Source organism: Canis lupus, chromosome 16 (assembly GCF_003254725.2).
Source record: "Canis lupus dingo isolate Sandy chromosome 16, ASM325472v2, whole genome shotgun sequence".
NCBI lineage: Eukaryota > Metazoa > Chordata > Mammalia > Carnivora > Canidae > Canis > Canis lupus.
Genome location: NC_064258.1, coordinates 41,578,027 through 41,600,323, shown reverse-complemented (window position 1 = coordinate 41,600,323; position 22,297 = coordinate 41,578,027). Strand labels below are relative to the sequence as shown.

The 22,297-nt window shown below is 33.7% G+C and overlaps 1 protein-coding gene across 5 annotated transcripts in view; it reads right to left on the bottom strand.

The window, feature by feature from the left end:
* Window positions 1–1,371: 1,371 nt before the first annotated feature.
* Window positions 1,372–22,297, bottom strand: part of ZDHHC2 (zinc finger DHHC-type palmitoyltransferase 2) — a 66,547-nt gene continuing 45,621 nt past the window's right edge. For 4 of the 5 annotated variants that reach the window (XM_025471173.3, XM_025471248.3, XM_025471369.3 and 1 more), the window contains 6 exons: window positions 19,904–20,036; window positions 14,247–14,373; window positions 13,868–13,960; window positions 10,018–10,130; window positions 7,283–7,357; window positions 2,421–4,906 (listed from right to left, as the gene is read on the bottom strand). In XM_025471173.3, coding sequence (XP_025326958.1) covers window positions 7,317–7,357; window positions 10,018–10,130; window positions 13,868–13,960; window positions 14,247–14,373; window positions 19,904–20,036 — 507 coding nt within the window. In that variant the 3' untranslated portion in view covers window positions 2,421–4,906; window positions 7,283–7,316. Of the gene's footprint in view, window positions 1,515–2,420; window positions 4,907–7,282; window positions 7,358–10,017; window positions 10,131–13,867; window positions 13,961–14,246; window positions 14,374–19,903; window positions 20,037–22,297 lie in introns of those variants that run through there. The other variant, XR_003145609.3, reaches the window with a different exon arrangement.

The window sequence follows — 22,297 nt, the reverse complement described above, 5'->3', positions numbered from 1 at the left end:
TTGGTATGCTACAAAATCAGTGATGCAGATACGATGTGAAAGCATTTGGAGTGCCTGGTCTATCTATACAACAATTTATTTTTCTGTTACCAGCTTATATCCATTATATCCAAACAGAAAACTGTACTTTGAATGATGTGCCTTGAAGGCACAATAGAGTGTTAACTAAATCATATGGTAAAATAATGTGTCATGCAATGATACTGTAACTGCTAAAAAATGCAATATATGTTGACATAACCAGACCAAGCACTCATCACAATATACCCAACTATTGGGAAAGCGTAAACATTTTAAAACGGAGTATCTCATCACATCATGATTTCTTCACAAAAATAAGTGAAAAGTCTATGTCTGGCCCATTTGTTAGCCAAGCAAAGCCATTTACTGATAGTTATGTCATGGTTTCTGAATGTAGTAGCCCAAAGAAATAACGTCTAGAGAAAATAATTTTAACAACTTAGCCTTTTGGAAAGAATGGTTGAAGAGTGAGGACATTGGGTATAACATTTACAGTTAATTATAAAGGGACAGGATTTTGAGTATTGTTCTTTGCCTCTAAATAAAATGTTCTAGTACTTTCCCAGCTATTCTTTGAGAAATCAATGCTAAGTTTGAAGTGACCAAAGAATTAGTTTCTTTTCGTAGTCTGTATGGAAATACAGGTGAGACCATTTTCAAAGAAGTTGAGAAACCACTATGTCATTGCAACCCGAAATCGACTCAGATGTATTAACAACTGTAAAAATGCGCATGGAGCAGAGAAAGGTTGAGTTGGTCAAATTTAAAACCTTGTGAAAATGGCAGGTAGCCATTTCACTTATCACCTTTGTTCTCTTTTTTTTTTTTTAATTTATTTATGATAGTCACACAGAGAGAGAGAGAGGCAGAGACACAGGCAGAGGGAGAAGCAGGATCCATGCACCGGGAGCCCGACGTGGGATTCGATCCCGGGTCTCCAGGATCGCGTCCTGGGCCAAACGCAGGCGCTAAACCGCTGCGCCACCCAGGGATCCCATGTTCTCTTTTTTTCTAAACAAGAATAAACATTTCATTGTTAGCCGGTGTCTTACTAGTGCAAAGACCATGTGAAAAGAGAATAAACCAAAAAAATCATACTTGTGTTACACGTGTGTACAGATTCTCCTCCAGTTGATTCTTTATAGCCATTCTGGGTTTACCCGTAACGTCTCCTTGGCCTAAGGATATTTTTTAAAGAACTTTGAAACATTTGCATGTTACACTAAAATCAGTGTGTAATTAAAGTTGCTCTTTATTAATATTCTCTCATAATAAATGATGGGGTCATTTAAGGTGCTTCTAATACCAGACTTTAGGGGGTTATATTATACTTACTGAAAAAGACAAGAATTCTAAACTCTGTCAATAGCTTTATTTTCATAGTTGGATAAAAGACAACAGAAGAACTGAAGCTTTCTGTGATAATCAGTTTTTAATTCAGCATCAACAGAATTCTACTTTGGAGCATTATTTTTTTTCTCAAGCACCTTTATCTGTCAAACAAGATAAAGAATTGTTATTAATAAATTCAGGTCAGGAGAGCCCCTTCCCTGGAAGATGCAACATAAATGATTGTTTTTTATAAATCATAAAATAGTACTGTCCATTCTGAGTAATGAACTCCTTTACATAGCATACACTGGAGCTTAAAATCACTTCTCAAAAAGCCCCTTTGGTTTCACTGGTACTCAAAAATAAGTCAAAAGATGAATCATCCTAACACATTTTTTCCCCAACTGCTAATACTGAATACTAGCTACAAATAAGAACACCAAAGATCTGTGGGTACTGTCACCAGTTTTGTTTTTGCTATCACTTTCCTGCCATGAGAAAAAACTGCAAGTGATTTGTTTGGCATTGCCCAGTCATATTTTAACTTTTTGTGGAATAAGAACAATTAAAGAGCTCTGAGTAACCTAAACTGCCTTACATCCTCTCTTTTTGAGGATGGAAATACACTGAACATTGTGCTGTGGGACACATGTATGTCGAAATAGGGAAAATCTGCTCATCTAGAATTTAATGGAGTAATAATTTTTCACAGGTTGTTTTCCTGAAGCATGAATCATGATTACCACCTTCATTTTTAAAGAACATATTCTATAAATCCTTTGTATTTGAGTTCTCTAGAGGATGTGGTTATTGCCAAACATACGCCATATTTCCCAGTTACCTGTTGAACAAGCGTACTCAAGTTTTATGGTCTGTTTCTAATTGCCCTCAGAATCATTTTAACCAATACATACTTATCCTGTCATCCACCTCTCCTCAAAAGACCTATGTTATGACCAGGTTGTAGATCAGCTTTGTCTGCAGTAGTTCTGGTAGACTTAGGAAAAAGTGTATCTTTAAAGCAACTTCGATTGTCAGTGCAAAGGCAATTCCATATAGACAGCTACTAAAGGTGATCAACCAGACTTTATTATGGTATAACAGGAGGGAATTCATGAATAAGCACTTCCTTGAATGTCCCATCATTGATTTAGATGCAATAAGTTTATCTTTGAAAATACAAACCCTCTTTTCACTGCACAATGGCAAAGTTAACTAAAAGTATATGAAGTATTTGTACATTTAAAAAAAATCTTAAAAATTTTACCTATATATACGGTAGAATTTTGAAAAACAGGAAAAATCAAACATCAATCAAATGGATGATCAGGATAGTTGAAGTATAAGTGTCTAAGTATAAGTTTGAGTTGAACAATTAAATTTTTTAAAGCAAAATGTTTAAAATGTTTTTAAGGTACATTTTATAAATATGTACAAAATGTAGGTCTATTTGATGCTTTATTCACTCGGTAAACTTTATACTGCATATCTAATGAGATATGCCATCATCTCTAAAAATTATAACCACCTAGATTAAAAACAAAACAAAACCCTTAAAAGATTATTCACTGTATGAAAACAAAAAGGGAACCATTACAACTTAATGGAAAAAAATTTGTAAAAAAAAATTTTTTAAATCTGATTCTAATGTGTACTGACTCATGTATATCAATAATTACACAAAAGGAAAAACTTAACAGTACTCTAGCAAGGTACAGAATAAAAACTTCTCTTTTTTTCTTCTATTTTGACAAGGAACATGTCACAGAATCCTATCCACAAAAATGGCTATAGTACTGTGCTTTGAAAAAAACCTGGCTGCGTATAATTCTTAATACATCATGTGATGCTGTTGCCCTTAAGACTTCTAGCAGTAGCTATAGGTTCCAACCTGGCACTTCAGGTAATAAAAAATGATGACCAAAAAATCCTTTAAAAGTAAAAAGTAAGAATGTATCATATCTTCTGAGATTTCCTGAAACAGATTGTCAGATCAAAGTCTTTAGCTTTAAAAAAAAAAAAAAACTGAAAGAGTGCCATCCTATTACTCAAAGAATTACACTCAAATGATCTATAAAATGAACTTCACTGATACTGATTCTTTCACAAACTCATTTAAATATAAAACTTTATATTTCTAGAAAGAATGGGTTTTGCAAGGATCTTTTTTACTCCATTATCCTCTGGTCTACTAGTCTATTATGTGTTGCATTTTTGTCTAACTCAGATTTTGAAAAGTTTAATACCATTTTCTCTTTGATTAAATACCAGTTCCTTAGCTATGTAAGTTTTAAAAGATAATCTGCTTTAAATTCTCAAAATCAGTACCAAAAAATGTTTACAGCTTATTCTAATCTCTAACATTTACAAAACTTACACTCCACATAAAAAAAAAAAAAAAAAAAAAAAGAATAAATTTTTTTCAAATAGTGCATACAAGGCACAAGAGCTTCCTAGTATATTTACTGAAGCCGAACATTTGGCATCAACAAACACACCACTTTAGTTTACCTTAAACTCAATTTCCAAACAGCACACCATTTAGTTCATATTGAACTAAATTTCTAAAAGTATATTTCTTTTAATGATTTGCATAATTTAATCTTAAGTATTTGAAGAAATATAAAGTATAACTGTCATACTTTCGATGAGGGGACACAGAAATAATATAGATACCAATGGAGGATTAATCTATTGGCCCATTAGGAATTATTAACAAATTCAATATTTTAGCTATATGTTCAATAGAACAAATAACTTTTAAAAAATGAGATTTTTTAAAAAGCCAGAATGGCAAAAGAACATCATAAATGATTTTTTATAATTTTCAGCCAATTTAAGAGGATCAGAAGAGATGAAAAATATATTGTGGATGTAGTAGTAATTAATGTATTAGTTATGATAAAAATTGCTAGCTAGTTGCTTATCAGTGAGCTCAGGCTTCAATGACCATACATCTTTCCCAGCAGGGAACAAAGGCTAGAATTAGATTAAAGTCTGGCAAAAATGGTGGTAATCTTCAACTGTAGGCCACTTAAAATTTGCAATGAATTCATAGTCATTATAGTTCACTCAGTCTGGGGCTGGATTCACAACAGAGGGAATGCTACCTCCAACTCGTTGGTAACTAGTAGGTTTTATAAATAAAGCTGTCATTATACGGTAATTTGAAATCTTCCAAATTTCAATATCTTAAATAGTCTCAATTTTCTGAATCAGAAACTCAGATGATTAATGGGCTTTTTATGTATAGACATTGTACTACCCAAATATTTGGGTGAAAATCAGCCCATGAATTTATTCCAAGTTTTTATGATAGAAGATACTTTTGCCTTTGATTCATAAACCATAATTACTTCTAATATGTAAGAGGAATTTGTGTTAGTTCAAACAATCTGTATATTGAATTTAAAAATGTGTTATGTTTTAAGCAACAGCTTGGAGAGAACTAACCAATTCATATTCTGCATATCCAGCCAAAGGAAAATGGGAACAACTGGCCAATGGTGCCTTCCTGTGGGAAGCCTCTTCCATCCACCTACAGCATGGATACCTTGAAATGAAACAGAAATCATGAAGCTATTGTGTCAACTATAAAAAAACAAAAAAACTAACCACTCATTCAGTGTTTGTTGAATAACATTCCTTGTTCAAAATTAAATATTTCCTAGGCAGAAAGCTCAGATATGTTCTTGAATACAGACTTCTATATCAGTGCTTCTCAAACTATAATAAGCATATAGAAGAAGACTAGAGGAGCTTGTTAAAATGCAGAAAATGCAGATTCTGACTCAGTAGGTCTAGGGTAAGGTCCAAAATTCTACATTTCTGTTGAGCTCCCGAGTGATGCCAATACTGCTAGTTTGGGGCAGCAATTTGAATGGCTGGTTTCCTTGTTCTGCATTTGTCTGAGGCCAGTAGGAGTTTAGGAGTGACAGCTGAGTTGGGATGGGGATTTAGGAAAATACGTTTGAAATTTCACATACATAGAAGCACAGCATTTTTTACTCGAATAAAGAGAGAAGGTGGAAAAGGCTAATTTGACTTATATATTAGTGCTACTATGGGTCTAGGCACATGGCTATCTGCAAAGTATGATGAATGAACTAATAAATATTTTATAAAAAATCCCAAAGGTAATTTATTAATGTACATCAAAAAGAAAGAATATGAAAATATATTTCAGTATTATCATTAAATTAAGCATATCAATATCAGATATTATTATTCAATATAATGTACATTGAAGGAATTGCAAGTCTGAGATGTGAAGCAGGAAAAACCATTTTTAAAACTTTTAAAAACTATTTGGAATATTAGCTACCTTGGGAAAATTCAATTTTTTAAAGAAACATTTAAATGTCATGGGTTAGATCAATAGAATGAAAAACATATCACAAAATCTTTTTTTTTTTTTTACATCGCAGCTGATTCATGCTTCCATTTGGCTATTATGACCATTAATGTCATATATTTGTATATAATAAAATCAAGTTTCTGTGAGATTTTTAATTTTAACCATGTTATTCTATAATTATTTACAAAATGTTTATTTAGAGCCTACTATGTTGTCTGATATTATGCAATGTTGAGAATAATGATTTTCAAACTACATTAATCTTGTGTCAAAATACCGGGAAGTCTATGTGACTTACACACAATGTCACTATGTAAACTACTGTAAAATATTTACCACGTATGACCTCACAAACATTCATAATTAGGACTAATGATTCAAATTACTGAAAAAAATCCTATACAACTTTATATGGTTTATAGAACTATTTCTGTAAAATATTTTAATAGTGACATTTTAAGAATTACTTCTGGAAATTTAATATTGTCTCTTTGCTATTTAACCAAATTAAGATTAAATTTTCACTACCCTAACCGTAGTTATGATTTATCTGATCCACTACACCTTATATACAGTCATCCAAAACCAAAACATTAGTCAACTGGCAAACTGCCAGATCGGTACTTTGCTGTTATTTACATAGCTATTCATGAAAACAAAACAAAGAAACAGATTTAAGAAAAAAAATAACAACACAGATTTGAGGATTAAAATGGGTTAAAAGAAACAAAAAACAAACAAAATAAAAACGCAGATATCCATGAAGTACCTTGACACAAATGATTTTGTTTCAGATTCCACTCTCTTGTTTTCTTTAGAGTTTAGGATTCTGGACTACAGTTTTGTAAATAAAAATTTGTCTTGATAGCTTTACTGTTCAACTCTACACTGTTTATTTTAACAGTATATATAGTTGTTGGTTTTCTTTAGATGTCTATGGCTTTGTTTCAAAAGGGCTTTTTACTGTATTGACTGCAGGCTTATAAATAAATAATCTTTTAAAGATACTGATTTGGAGCAACAGGTTTAAAAAAAATTATGGTTTAAAGAACATTATTTGGAACACTTGTTTTAAGGATAACACACACTAGGGGGTCCTACAGTAACCAAAAATGATGGAGGTTTGCACTAACAAGATATAATTATCTTGTACTGAGACCCAGTGAGATTCTGCTGATAGATGGTCAAGGTTATAACCACTGTATATCTGAAGGATAGAAAAACTAAAAATAAAAAATTACAAGATTCTATCATATGACAAGATAATTACCATGTAAGTTCAATAGTTTAGGAACAATCCTTGCCATTTAGTGCATTCCTATAAAAATTAATTTTGTACATCAACTCATTTCTATTTTGTGTCAAGTTAATCTTACATATAGCTAAAACCAAAGCTAGGTCCACATTCAGAGGTCTCCAGCATAATGAATAGGATCCTAAGGGTGAACTACAACATCTTAAAATTTCAATTACTCAAAAATAAATAATAATGTCTATGGAAACTATTTGCCCTAAGAGAACAGAAAGGCTATTAAAAATATAAAACGTCACAATAAAGGAAAAACATCTTACTTCCATAAAGTATGAATTTATTTTGTTTGAAGAGTTAAGTCTCATTCTCCATGGTTAATGCAGGATTGCTCATACCTTCAAGAAAGAATATAAATTAACATTTTGTTTGCAGGGGGTTGCTTTTGAATAAATAGGCAGGACTTGTTTATCCATCTATGAATCCCCCCAATATGCTTCCAAAGGTGCCCTGCAAGTAGTACAGATTTGTAAGGTAGTCATATGGAAACACACACACACACACACACACACGATACAGTGTTGACTCCCACCAGTGTCACAAAAGGCTCTTTTCTTTTTTTAAAGATTTTATTTATTTATTCATGAGAGAGACACACAGAGAGAGGCAGAGACATAGGCAGAGGGAGAAGCAAGCTTCTCGCAGGGAGCCCAATGCAGGACTCGATCCCAGGACCCCAGGATCACACCCTGAGCCAAAAGCAAATGCTCAACCACTGAGCCACAGAGGTGCCCCTCAAAAGGCTCTTTAAAAAGAGATATTCAGGGGGTGCCTGGGTGGCTCAGTCAGTTAAGCATTGAACTCTTGATTTTGACCCAGGTCATGGATCTCAGGGTCGTGGGATCAAGCCTCAAGTGGGGCTCTGCACTAGGCATGGAGCCTGCTTAGGATTCTCTCTCCCTCTCCCTCTGCCTCTCCTCTCACCTCCATCTCTAAAAAGATGAATAAAAAGAGATATATACCTCAGGAAGTGGGAGGAGTGAACAAAACCATGAAAGACACATTAGACCTGGCAATTCTCACATCATCTTAGGGTATTCCTTCTAATTCTACATTTACCTCCCTCAGTCTGGTGAAACTAATCTTTGAGCCCTTTCTCAGCTCATCCTTCTCACATTTTCCTTCCAACTTTTAAGCACCCTTTATACTTTAAATAAGTTTTCAATTCATCCATCCAAGTAACAGAAAATTAATCTAACATGCCAAATGATTAATAGCACATGGAAGCCAAGAAATCACTTCTATGTTAGTGCAGAACTATACAAGGCAACATGAATTCCTTCTGAAAGAAACAGAGTTCTTTGTCTTTCCACCACCTGAAAATTATTCTCCAACTATAGATCATTTCTTTGCCTCTAAGGAAACTGATGGAGTCAAAGGGCTAATAGGTGACATCAACTTTGTTGCGGCAAGGTCTAGTCCTTCCCATAGACTGGAAAATGTAACGGCAGGTTTGAAAAAAGACAGACCAAATTATGGATATTCACATAATAGGGATATTCATGCCTATATATAGGCATATATGTTACTTAAGAATAAGTCTCTTTAAAGAAAGCCTATATTTTAGGAGGATATGATTGATTGTAGATTAAATAGTGACCTTAGAATTTTTACTTAGGAATGCCTAGTTTTCATTTTCACTAAATCCCAAAGAAATTTCAAAGAAAACAACAATCACTTTAAAATGGAGGGAGCCAGGGTATCTGGGTGGCTCAGTCAGTTGAGTATATGCCTTCAGCTCAGGTCATGATCTCAGGGTCCCGGGATCGAGCTTTGCATCGGGCTCCCTGCTCAACAAGGAGTCTGGTTCTCCCTCTCTTTCTGCCCTTCCCCTTGCCCCCACTCATGCTCTCTTTCTCTCTCCTTCTCTCTTTATGTTCTCTCTCTCTCTCTCTCAAATAAGTAAATATTTTTTTTATTTTTTATTTATTTTTATTTATTTTTAATAAATATTTTTTTAAAAAATAAAGTGCAGGGAGCCAAAGTCAGGGAGGCTAGGAGAGTTTGAAGAAAGGACTAGAAATGAAGGAGCGATTTTCTGGCTAATAGTGCCTTAATCATGGTTATTTATAGGGACACCACACATATATTTATACACTTGTATGTATGATCATACGTTTTGATTAATCTTCACCAACCTGAGAAATAAATAGCATTTTATTTATTTTTAATTTTTATTTATTTATGATAGTCACACACACACACACACACAGAGAGAGAGAGAGGCAGAGACATAGGCAGAGGGAGAAGCAGGCTCCATGCACCGGGAGCCCAACGTGGGATTCGATCCCAGGTCTCCAGGATCGCGCCCTGGGCCAAAGGCAGGCGCTAAACCACTGCGCCACCCAGGGATCCCAATAAATAGCATTTTAAAGAAAGAAAGCTACATCTAAAAGAGGTTAGGTTGCTACAAATATCACACACTAATCAGGTGTCCAAACTGGGATTTAAAATCAGGTCTGACTTCAAAGCCTTGCTTTTTCTTTGCCAATAAACTATTTTGACTGAAGTAGTCAAAGGTTAAAATCAATAATAACAAGGGAAATGTAAGTGGGATCCAAAGAAATAACAGCTAAAGTTATGATAAGTATGCAGTAACTTTACTTTGACATTTTGAAATTGGATAGAATCTTAAAAGAACCATATGGTTTAAGATCCCTTTTACTAGATATTTTTCACTCTTTTGTCTGAGTTGATTATATTTGCCATTACATATTTAGATTTTGAGTATATCATTTTATTTGTTAGGCAGTAGTAACTATTTGTTTCTTATACTGGAATAAAAGCAATGCAGATCTTTCACAACATGATCTTTTCAGCTTACAGACCTTAATCAAAGTATTTTACAAACAGAAGTTCCTGAAAATAATTCTAAATTTAAAATGGGAGTTCAACTCCGAAGCTAGGAAGAATCTATAAGAATATGATGAAATTTGTGCACTACTTTCACCTTTTATAAATAAAATCTATTAAAATAGCCATGTAAGCACACCCTTACCAGCTTTGCCTTTTCCCGGGTTTGTGCTGCTTTCTGTCCAAGACTGAGAATCAGTGAGAAGATGGCTCTGGGACTCTCTCAATGGCTTTGCAGGAAACTGATGGTTTTCAGGACTGAGTAATAATAATCAACACCATAATCATATGTTAACTCTTAATAGTATTAAGCTAAGGGTTTCTCAAGGTACAGAATTCAAACCACTTCCCAAGAGAATTGGGTGAAGGGGGAATAAGGCATTTAATCACATTGACTCACAACGAGAAAACCATTCTTCCTTCCATTCTCTTTTCATTCTTCTAAATACAGTAAGATGACAATCTTTAACTTTGGCAAGTCTCCATTTTTAAGACAGAGAACAGGCTTCCGCCCCTAACTTTAGCAGGTGAGGGAATCTAGTTAGAATTTAATAGGACTTTATTAACAATTTTATTTTTTAAAGTCATATTCTATTTATGGTAAATTATACTAGTTTTCATTTCATTTTTCATTTCATTTCACTATATATTAGTGATATAATGTATGATTTAAAAATAAGCTTCAGTACCAATTTAAGTATATCAAATAAAAATATTAGTTTGGTAAGTGGTATGGTGATATGGAAAAAAATATATGAAGGTGATGGTAGAAAGACAAGTTTGAGAAAAATTGGTCTAGTGTTTCTAAAGTGGCCTAACTTGTCTTGAACAAAGAATTCTCTGTCTTCCTCTATAAAACTGAAACAACAAATTTGAGCACTATCTTGCAGAAACGTTGAAAGCATCTGGTATCATCAGGTCTTACAAATGTGATGTTTAACCTGAGGAATAGAGTCTTAAAAGAAAAATTTAAGTTTAAAAATTTAAGTAGACATGCTATATATCAACATATGTCAATATATAGCATGAAAAAATATAAATTAAAATAGCATTTCACTTAGATAAAGTTATTGGCAGAGAAACTATAAGTATACTTTTAGAACACACCCTGAAACCATAATTACTATAATGTTCAAAAGAAAAAAATACTTAAAATTCTTCCAAGAATAATTTCACATATGCGAGTTGACTATATTTTTTAAAGGATATGCTTTTGCTCCTTGATAATTACCTTATATCTAAAATTTGAGAATAATTCAATTTTGTGTAGTTTTAACATCCCCTTATTGAAATTTTGGAGGTAAGTCTAAAAAATAAAAAGGATATATTTTATTTCTATGAAAAAAAAACCCGTAACTCTTAACTCTCTTTTCCTCTAATTATTATTCTTCAAGAAAGGGACCATATACCAGGTATAGCATAGTAACTAGGTTGAGGTTTAGAGACTCCTTGCAGATTCATTGCTGCTTATAAGACTCTAACAAATGACAAGGAAGGATCCATTCATTCAACAGCATTCATTGAGTGCCAATTACATCAATGAATAGTTTCTGATCACATGGAAATTTCATTGTAATTAGGGAGGAATAATAATAAGTAAGCATAGATATAAGAAGTCAGGTGACAGTAAGAGCTATGACAATAGATAAAGAGCAGTAAGGGGAAGTGGAAGAGCAGGTTGCTATTTTACAAAGGGTTTTCAAAGATGGCCTCTATTGTGAAATTACACCTGAGCTAGAAGTGAATGAAGAGAAGCTGAAAGATCATTCAGAAAGAGAAAGAAAAATGGTTAGGAAGAGGAATTGGCAAGTACAAATGTGCTAAGTAAGGGACATGCTTGGTATACTTGAGGACCAGCAAGATCTGTGTGTCTAGGGATTGTGAGAGAAGGGAAAGTGGTAAGGGATCAAGTCAGAGAGGTACTGGGAGTAGATTAGACAGGACAAGGTCAGGACATGCATTCACTTTTATGCTGGTTAAGATGGGAAGCCAACAGAGGGTTTTGGGCACAAGAGTGACACAATCTGATTCTTAATCGAGAACAGACTGGAGTAGGGCAAAAATGGAATCAGAAAGATCAGTAAGGACGGTATGGAAATAATCTAGGTGAGAAGTGACAGCTTGGACCAGAAAGTAGTCTGAAGGTGGTAAGACTTGGATTAATGGAATATTTTGAATGTATATGTGATAAAATTTGCAAATGAAGTAAATACAAGGTCATTGAAAGAGGAAGCTAGAATGACTGCACAGTTCCTGGCCTGAGCATCTGGGAGTCTGAGCATCACTAATTGGGACATATGGAAGAATGTAGGAGATTTAAGCTGAAGGTGAGAATGTCAATGTCTGGGAATTAAGAATTCTGCTCTGCATCTGTTCAGAGGGAGAGGACTTTTAGGCATTTAAGTGGTGGGAATGTTGAGTAGATAGTCAGATATAAAACTCTAGAATACAGAGGAGAGACTATCACTTGCCATAACAATTCTATATGGGCTAATCAGGGGAAATTATATAATTATGCAAAAGATATGTTAGCTGTCAAAATACAATCTCAAAATTTAAAGGAAAGGGAAGAGAAGCCCATAGTGGTTACAAGATCACCTAGCTGGGCAATAGTGCCAGAACTAGGATTTCCCCCAAAGCCTATTTAGCAAAAAGAGAGATACTATTTCAGAAACCCAAATCTTCTTGAACTACAGAAGCCCCTTAAGAGGCCAAAAAAAAAAAAAAAAAAAAAAAAAAAGATTATTGAAAACTACTACTAAAATTTATAAAAGCCTGGAAATATTCTAAGTAATCTATTAAAATGAGATTTTTCTGCATCAAGATATAAAAAAAAACCTCTTAATCCTTCAATGTTCAAGCCAAAACTCAGAGGGTATACCCCAGTAAGACTGATGCCTTTGAATATCCCTGTAAAACACATTGGAATGGCCTCCTCATTAACTGGTTGAGTCTGGTCTGTACAAAGGTCACTCTAGGGATGGGGTGGTAAACAGGTTTCATCTCTTAACAATTTAAAATGTTTTGGAAAGGCTACCAGGATCACTAACTCAAAAAGAATTCTAGGGTCATGACAGGCTCCACCAGAGAAAATACTGTGATCAGTAGGACATCCACACTAGATGGGAGTCATGTAGGGTCAGGTGTTATGAGCATGGCATTCCAGCAACTAAGAAAAATCTCTAACATTCAACTAAGAATGATATGGTTATGCTCTTGCTATCAGCTTTCATTTAATAATTAGAGGTATGGCCATATTCAAATAAATCTGTCTTAAATATGCAAAAATTAGTGTTTCAAACTCACAAATTCATAAATAACATTTTAAAAAGTTTGAGTAGTTTTGCCTTTTGCTTGTTGGTAGCAAAGTCAGAATTAAATTTCAAGGTCTTCCTCAAATTCTTGATAGACTGGAACCAAAAAACTTAGAGCAAGGGCAAAAGTCTCCAAACACTAAATTTCCAAGACTCCTTCCCTTCTCTTTCCCCAAAAAAATGGTTCAGATGATGTTTACAGGTTTTTATCAAACATTAAGAACATGGCACACTATTGAGTGGGTGTGGGGGATTCCATTTGATCTCCAAAAACCTAATCCAGGTAAGTTCTTCTGATCTTTTTATAATATTATAGTTACCTCAGAAAGGACCTGGAGGGTCAGAGGTCAAGTTTATTGTCCACTCACCTGATCACTGGGGGAGCTAATGTGGACTGAATATTCTCTTCTTTTATGCATTACATTTTAAAAATCAGTCAACCAAAATGTACAGAGAATCAATATCTGTTTACCCACTACCTAGAGTAACAAGTTTTACAAGTATAATTGAAGCTTGCTCTGGGCCCCTCTCTAATCATACTTTCCTTTCCCCCTCATTCCAAGTGGGAACCATTATAGTGAATTACGTTCTTCCATTTTTTTCAAAGAAATATAGAATCAAAGGTCACAGGAAGATAAAATACATTTTTTGAAAGTAAAATAGAAAAAAATATGGGATTACTTTTTCGATGTTGAATTCAATCCTGCAGGAGTAGATGCTTGTTCAGGATCCTGATTAACAAGGCAAGTTGGAAAGGAGCAGCCATCACCTAGACTATAATTAAAATGAAAACTTATAATTGAGCAGTAAACAAGACAACATAAGTGAAGCTTTGATGTTTGCGAACAGAACACAGTTATATTATGGACAAAACATGTGTATCAGACATTGGCTTCCATACAGAACGTTTAAGGAGATGAGTTAACTGACTACCACATTGATATAACAGTGAATCATAAAACAATTCTTAAAAAAAACAGGAACTTGCATGCAGGAGGATAGTTCCTCTGGTGGATTACTTTCATTAGTTTAAAACTTGAATATTTTCACAACAAAGTACCTGGAAAAAATGGGTAGCAACCAGTACTTCTTTTCATCACCAAAAACTTGTCGCATGTTTTTACTGAAACCCAAGCTGAATCCATTCTTATCTGTTCCATGTCGAAATACGGGACTTCTAAATGCCTCTACAAAACACGGTTGAGCAACTCTGTGAGTTTAGAACATATCTAGTAATCCCCGTAGTTATAAATTATTGCTCTAAATGAGAGAACTCTAAAAATTGATGGCTAGCTTCCTGTGAGTACTTATGTCCCTATCAATAGGCTCTGCAACACGGATTGTCTACTCTGTTTTAAAATAATCATAAGATATGATTACATGTATTTTAATATTTAAAGACCCTGCTCTTATAGCAGCACATGTGCATTGCAAAACATTAGAAAACACAACTGAGCAAATAAACTAAAACTTTACATCTTCTGGATCTTTATTAAATAGATGTGTGGATGGATAGATGGATGGATATAGATTTACACAAACCTATACAGTTTTTTTAACCAATGAGACTGTACTTTATATACACTCTACAAATTCCCTTTTTTCCAGTCAATAAATTCCATTTTCCAATTTGATTTAAATTTCTAGCTGGTCAAAAATTTACTTTAAAGCTGGCTTATCTGAAGCAGAATCCAGTGCAAATGCAAACACTGTGCCTGGTTGTACATACTCTGCCTAATGAAGCTGGGCTTCAGAGAGGCCATGGGACGTGTCCAAAATCATACAGCAAATAAATGACAGCAGTGGAACCTGAGCAAGGTAATGAATGTCCCTTCTATTACGATACAAATTCTTCTTAAATAATGCTGATAGGCAAAATCTGAACTTTTATTTTTGGAACATGAACAAACAGAAGTTTGTTTACTTCTGAACAAACAGAAGTATAATGATTTTTTGTCCATCATTTAAAAAAAGAAAATACTAACAGAATCATGGTACTATGAAAAATGTGGCAATTTGGAAGACCTTTAGCATTTGTCACCCTGGGTTATATATATAGCTTTTAATAAAATATTTTTATAATTTTAGGACTATATTGCCTAGAGGAAGTTCTTTCAGTGTTATAAGTTAAATCTAGAAGTTCCTAAACTTCTAGAAATAATTTATTTTCTGCTGAATTATAATTTATTATGAATTATAATTTAATTATCTAACATATAATTTGAAATAAGATAATTTGTTTAGAAATTATTATATCAATATAATATTTGAACAATATCTGAACAATATTGAGCTGACTACCACATTATTTGAAAGTAAAATAGAAAAAATATGGGATTATTTTTTGAACAATATTTGCTGTAGTAAGATTTCATCTGAAAATTAAAAATTAACATGTGCTGACTATATACTATAATTAAATCTTCACTACTCTAATCATGGTGTCTCTCAGCTCAAAGTGTTCTTTGAGAGACCATAAGGATTTATAAGTCCTCATTGCATTCCAAACTCCTAATCTTAGCCTAGAAGATAAGTCCCTCAGCTTAGTCCCTACTTACTTCTCAAACCTCATAACATATTTTTTGTTCTTTAGCTTTCAATGCTCTAGCCATGTAGATAGTTTCACAAACATTTTAGCTTTTTCTTTTTTTTAACTAGAGTGAAGTTCACAGAATATAAAATTAACCATTTTAAAGTGAACAAATCAGTGGCATTCAGTATATTCACAATGCTGTGTAATTAATGACCAGATTCCAAAATATTTTCATCATCCCAAAAGAAACTCCAAATCTATCAAGGAGTCTTTCCCTAGGCCTCCTTCTTCTCATCCTCTGAAAACCACCAATATGCTTTTTTTTTTTCTAAGGATTTACCTAATCTGGATAGTTCACATAAATGAAATGTAATATTAATCTTTTGAGATCAGCTTCTTATTTACTTAGCATATTTTTGATGTTCATGCATGTGGTAGTATCTCATTTCTTCTTATGGCTGAGTAATATTCGATTGTTTAGAAAATATTCATCTGTCATGGACGTTTGGATTCTTTCCATCTTCGGGCTATTGTGAAGAGTGCTGCTATGAACACTGACATAAAAGTATCTTTTAAATTCTCTGCTTTCATTTGGGGTATATATCAAGGAATGCAATTGCTGGGTCATATAATTTCATGTTTAGCTTTTTGGGAAGCTGCAACTGTTTTTCACATAAGTGGATCCACCATTTTATATTTGTACCAGAAAAGTATGAAGGTTCTGATTTCTTCACATCCTCAGCTACGCCTGCTTTCTAGTTTGTTGATTTGGGTGTGCATTGGTATCTATGGTTTTGATTTACACCATCCTAATGATTAGCAATGTTTTTTATGTGGTTTTTGGCCATCTATATATTTTCATTAGAGAAATGGCTATTTAAATGTTTGTTCATTGGCACCTGGGTGGCTCAGTCAGCTGAGTGCCTGACTCTTGGTTTCAGCTCAGGCCATGATCTCAGGGTCGTGAGATCCAGCCCTAGGTTGGGCTTTGCACTCAAGCAGGGAGTCTGCTTGAGATTCTCTCTCCCTCTCCCTCTGTCAGTCTCCTACTCTCTTTCAAAAAATATATCTTTAAAATAAATAATTAAATGTCTATTCAAATTCTTTGCCAATTTTTGAATTGAGCTGTTCATCTTTTTTGGTTGTTGTATGATTTCTTTTTATAATTTAAATACTAAGTCCTTATCAGATAAATGAGTTGTAAATATTATTCTTTCTGCTTTTTTGACAATGTCCTTTGATGCACACATTTTTACAACTTTGGTAGAGTCCAATTAATCTATTTTTTCTTTTGTTACTAATGCTTTTGATATTATATCTAAGAATTCTTTGCCATATTAAGCTCCTTAAGTTTTACCTCTATGTTTTCTTTTAAGAGTTTTATAGTTTTAGCACCAGTTGTTAAAGACACTATTAAGTTCTCCACGAATGGTCTTCGTACTATTGTGGAAAATCACCTGGCCAAAGGAATATGGCTTTATTTCTGGATTCCTCATTCTACCATTCTATTTCATTGGTCTATATCTCTATCTTTGTGCCACTACCACACTGTTTTGATCATTGTAGCTCTGTAGTAAGTTTTGAAATCAGGAAGAACTTTTATTTTTTGTTGGGTCCTGTTTTGGCTATTTGGGGTATCTTGCAATTTCACATGAATCTGAGGATCAATTTTGCCATTTCTGGAAGAAACGCTATTGAAATCGTAATTGATATCACATTAAATCTGTACATCACTTTGGGTCATACTACCATCTTAACATATTGTCTTCCAATATATGAACATGGGAAGTCTTACCATTGCCTAGATCTTTAATTTCTTTCAGCCAAGCTTTGTAGCTTTCAGTGTACTATTGTTGCACCTCCTTGGTTGAATTTATTCCAAGGCATTTTACCATGTTAGATGCGTTTGTAAATGGAATTGTTTCTTTAATTTCCTTTTGGATGGTTCATTGCTAGTGTACAGAAATACAACTGATTTTTTTTGCATATTGATCTTATGTCATGCAACTTGTTGATTTTGTTCATTAGCTCTAATAGTTTTTATTGTTGATTCTTTAAGGTTATTTATATAGAAGACCATGTCATCTGCAAAGAGAGATAGTTTTACTTCTTCCTTTCCAATCTGAATGACTTTATTTACTTTTTTTGACTAATTTTTCAGGCTAGATTTTCTAGTGCAGTGTTAAACAGCACTAGTGAAAGTGGCAGTCCTTGTTTTGTTGCTGGTCCTAGGGTAAAGATTTTTGTTTTTCACTATTGAATATGATACTATTTATAGAGATCTCATAAATGCCCTTTATCGTTTAAGGCTTAAGGAAGCTCCTTGTGTTGAGGAAATTCCCTTGTGTTCCTAGTTTGTTAAGTGTTTTTATCTTGAAAGGGTGTTGGATTTTGTCAAATACTTTCTCTACATCAGTTGAGTTGATCATGTGGGGTTTTTTTCCTTTCATTCTATAAATGTGGTGTATTACCCTTGACTGATTTTTGTATATTGAAACACTCTTGCATTCCTGGGATAAATCCTAATTGGTCATGGTATAACCTTTTTATTAAGCTGCTAGATTTGGTTTACTAGTATTTTATTGAGGATTTTTGTATATACTCATAGGGGATACTGGCCTACAGTTGTCTTAGATGTCTTTATTTGGCTTTGGCATTAGAGCAATGGTGGCCTCATAGAATGAGTTACAAAGTGTTATCCTCTCTTCTAAGTTCTGGCAGAGTTTGAGAAAATTTTATGCTAATTTTTTTTTTTTTTCTTCATTGGGAGGTTTTCGATTACTGATTCAACCTCCTCCCTTGTTACAGGTCTGTTCAGTTGTGGTGATTGTTTTGTTTGTTTTTAAAGATTTATTTATTTATGTAAGAGAGAGAGCAGGGGGAGCGGCAGAGTGAGAAGGAGACAAGCAAGCTTCCCACTAAGCAGGGTGCCTGACTCCAGGTTCAATACCAGGACTCTGAGATCATGACCTCAGACAAAATCAAGAGTCATTTAACTGACTGAGCCACGCAGGCACCCTGGTCTGTTCAGATTTTATATTCCTTAGATTAGTAGTTTGTGTGTTTCTAGGAATCTGTCCATTTCATCTATGTCGCCTAAGTTTTTGTTGTTCCAGGCATTCACTTATAATTCTTTTTATTTCTGTAAATTCAGTAGTAATGAATTTACTACTTTCATTATTGATTTTCATTATTTGAGTCTTCTCTATTTTTTCTTTCTAGCTAATGACTTGCAAAATTTGTTAGTATTTTCAAAGAATGAATTGTTGATTTCATTGAACTTCTATTTTTAATTTTTTAACTTATTTATTTTTAAAGATTTATTTATCTATTTTTGAGGGTGGGGAAAGGGACAGAGAGAGAGGTTGACAGAGTCCCAAGCAGACTCTCCACTGAGTGGAGTCCAACATGGGGCTCCATCCCACGACCCTTGAGATCATCACCTGAACTGAAGCCAAGTGTTAGACACTTAACCCACTGAGTCATCCAGGCACCTCATCAACTTCTATTTTTTAAATTCTCTATTTCTGTTCTCTTCTTTTTACCATTTGCTAGCTTTGAGTTTACTTTGCTATTATTTTTGTACTTCCTTAAGATATAAGGTAATTGATTTGACCTATTTCTTCTTTCTTAATGAAATAATTTATAGCTAGGTATATACATTTCCCATTAAGCACTGTTTTAGTGCACGCAGCTCTGTAGGGCTTTTGAACATACTGTTTTCTCTGCCTGAGATGTTAATGGTTTTTACCATGACTGACTTCTTAAGTTAAATACTCATTGTTTTGGTGAGCTCTGTCCTGTCCATTCTACCTAAGTAGGTTCTCATCCACAGTTCTTGGGGCCTGATTCACACTTCAGCATCCTATTTGTTTCCTATATAGCACTTTGCATTTTGCAATTACTTTTATGTTTGGTTATTGATTTTCTGTGCCCCTTACTAGACTACTTAGCCCTTGTTCACCACCATATATACACAATGCTTTACACACAATGGACAGTCAATAAATATACAGCACGAGTGCATTTGTAGGTGTCTCAGTCGCCAACCCACAAAACTGTGTGTGAAATAAAAATGATTTTTAGCACATCAGAATGGGTTGGCATTTAATCATATGGCAACTTTCGATGAGTATCTATTTATGTCTTTAAAGTTCTGTTAACTACAATAATTGAATACTCACCTAATGTAGATTTATTTTTGCTGACTAGCCAACAATGATAGCCAAACAGAGAAGACAAGCTGACAGAAAACATAGCTGCAGCAAAGAATAAAAACATAATATGGAACTTGGCTTGAGTATCGGGTAGGCCATTCTATAAAGAAAGGAAGAAAATAAAATGTTTTGTCAAAGGGATAAGTATTCCCCTACTTTTGTAGTAAGATTTTTTTTTTTTTTGCTCTACTTTTTAAAAATGTAGATATGGAGAAAGATACATGGCTTTACGTTAAAACTTTGAGGAAAAAATAATGTCATAAGATAAAAAATGTTTACTATTAATGAATACAGATTTTAAAAGTATTAAAATTTGGGATATTTTGTTTTTCATAACTGAATCATAGAAAAATGATAGTATATGGGTAAACTGTAACACTAGGAAGCAAGATAAAAAGAACTACAAAATATAGTTTTTAATTTACTTCCTGAAAATGTTCTGTTAACATACTACAGCTTTACAAATGGTTAGTTTTATTATAATGCCTGTAAATGAAGGTTAATTGGCACAAATACTATACTTATTGATGTTTTACATTACTACAAAACAACAGCATCAACTACAAAAACACATACAACAACACATCCACAATAATGCTTTAAGCTATTTTAAATAACAGCATCACAGAAAAGATCGACACTAGTGCATAACACCAGTCTGAAACAAACCTTTACAGTATCCAGGTAATAAAACAGGCCCTCTCAAAGCAAAATTAGCTTGTCTCTTACTATACGTACTGTCCAAGGAGACCTGAACCCAGTCTAGAATAGTGGGCTTGGTCTATGAACACTTGGTGAAGCATCAGAGCTGCTAGGAGGTATCCCCTTCTGAGAGAAGGTTATACTATTCCGATATCCTATATTGACACAGGTTCACCAGGTCTCACTCCTAGCTTTTGACAGCAGAATCCTCACAGTGAAAACTGGTCATTCCTTTACATATATATTTATGGTTTGGAACTAAAACCATCCAGAGGATTGAGAAGCAATGAGGTAATATTCTTTCAGACACTGATTAGGGATCATTCTTCATGCTAGACATAAAAGTATTCTTGAATGCTAGGAGCCTGTCCATATACCTGTATATTCCTAGTGGTTGGCAATGAAACTGGCACACAGAGGCATTCAATAAATCTTTACTATTCAGTGTGGCTCAAATCTGACCTAAATTATCTAGGAATTTAGAGAGTCTTACCATCATAAAGGATAATTTAATGAAAATAAAGCAATCCTGGCCTGGGATAACTGGTTTTTTTACTATTGTTTGGGGTCAACAAGGAGTATCTATGGATATTTATAATACTTGGATATTTATAATACTATAATTTTGTTTTGCATACATTTAAAATACATAGCACAGAAAAACAAATGAACTACTTAAAGCCTAATCAAGCAATACCTAATAAAAACTCAGGATATTATAAAGACATAATAGTTTTAAAAAATAGTCTTTATACACATAAAGAAAATACTTCAATTTTTAAATACTGAAAAAAACACTCCTAATAAAGTCAATTCTCATTATTCGCAATTGTTATGTTCTATAAAGGTGTCATGAACACTGACTGTGTAAATATGGAACCACTGCCACATGAAATTTACAGGGTTAGGTTCTTAGGAGCTTTTGGTCACAATATTCTCATCAACTGATCAATACAACCTTGTTTTATGTGTGTTTCTGCTTAAAAACACCATACTGACATTTAATATATATAGTTGATTCATTACTTATAGCCAACAGCAGTGTAACTCACATCTGTAGGAAGCTTCTCCAACACATGTATTTTCACCATAAGGTATATTAGTCTTCTTTTGCTTAGAAACACGAGAAGCACTTCAGCATCATGCATGAAGACCATTTTAAATAGCAAAATCACCAACAAAAAGTACAAAAATGCAAAAAATAGGTGACACTAAACAGACTGAAAAGCATACTTGTTTACAGTAGGAGAACAAGAAGAAAAAAGAAGGCAGTGTGCTGCCTTGTTTGATCTCAACTGGGAATGTGCACATGGGGTGAGTCAAATTTTTCCCACGCTGTGCATGTCTGCAAATGACCACAAAAGCTCTGTGAGCACTGAGTTGGGGATTATAAATAAATTTTAGCAAGCAAGAGAATTCACAAATACAGAATCTGTGAACAATGAGGACTGACTATATATAAAAGATTGACTATATATTAATAAATCTGTGAACAATGAGGATTGACTATATATAAATGAACAATGAGGATTGACTATATATATATATTGATTGCATATAAATTTTGCAGACCCTAGTCTATAAAATTAGTGTCTGAAATAACTCAATTACTGAAAATCAATTATATATTTTGTGTACCAGAAAAAATCACCAAGGTAT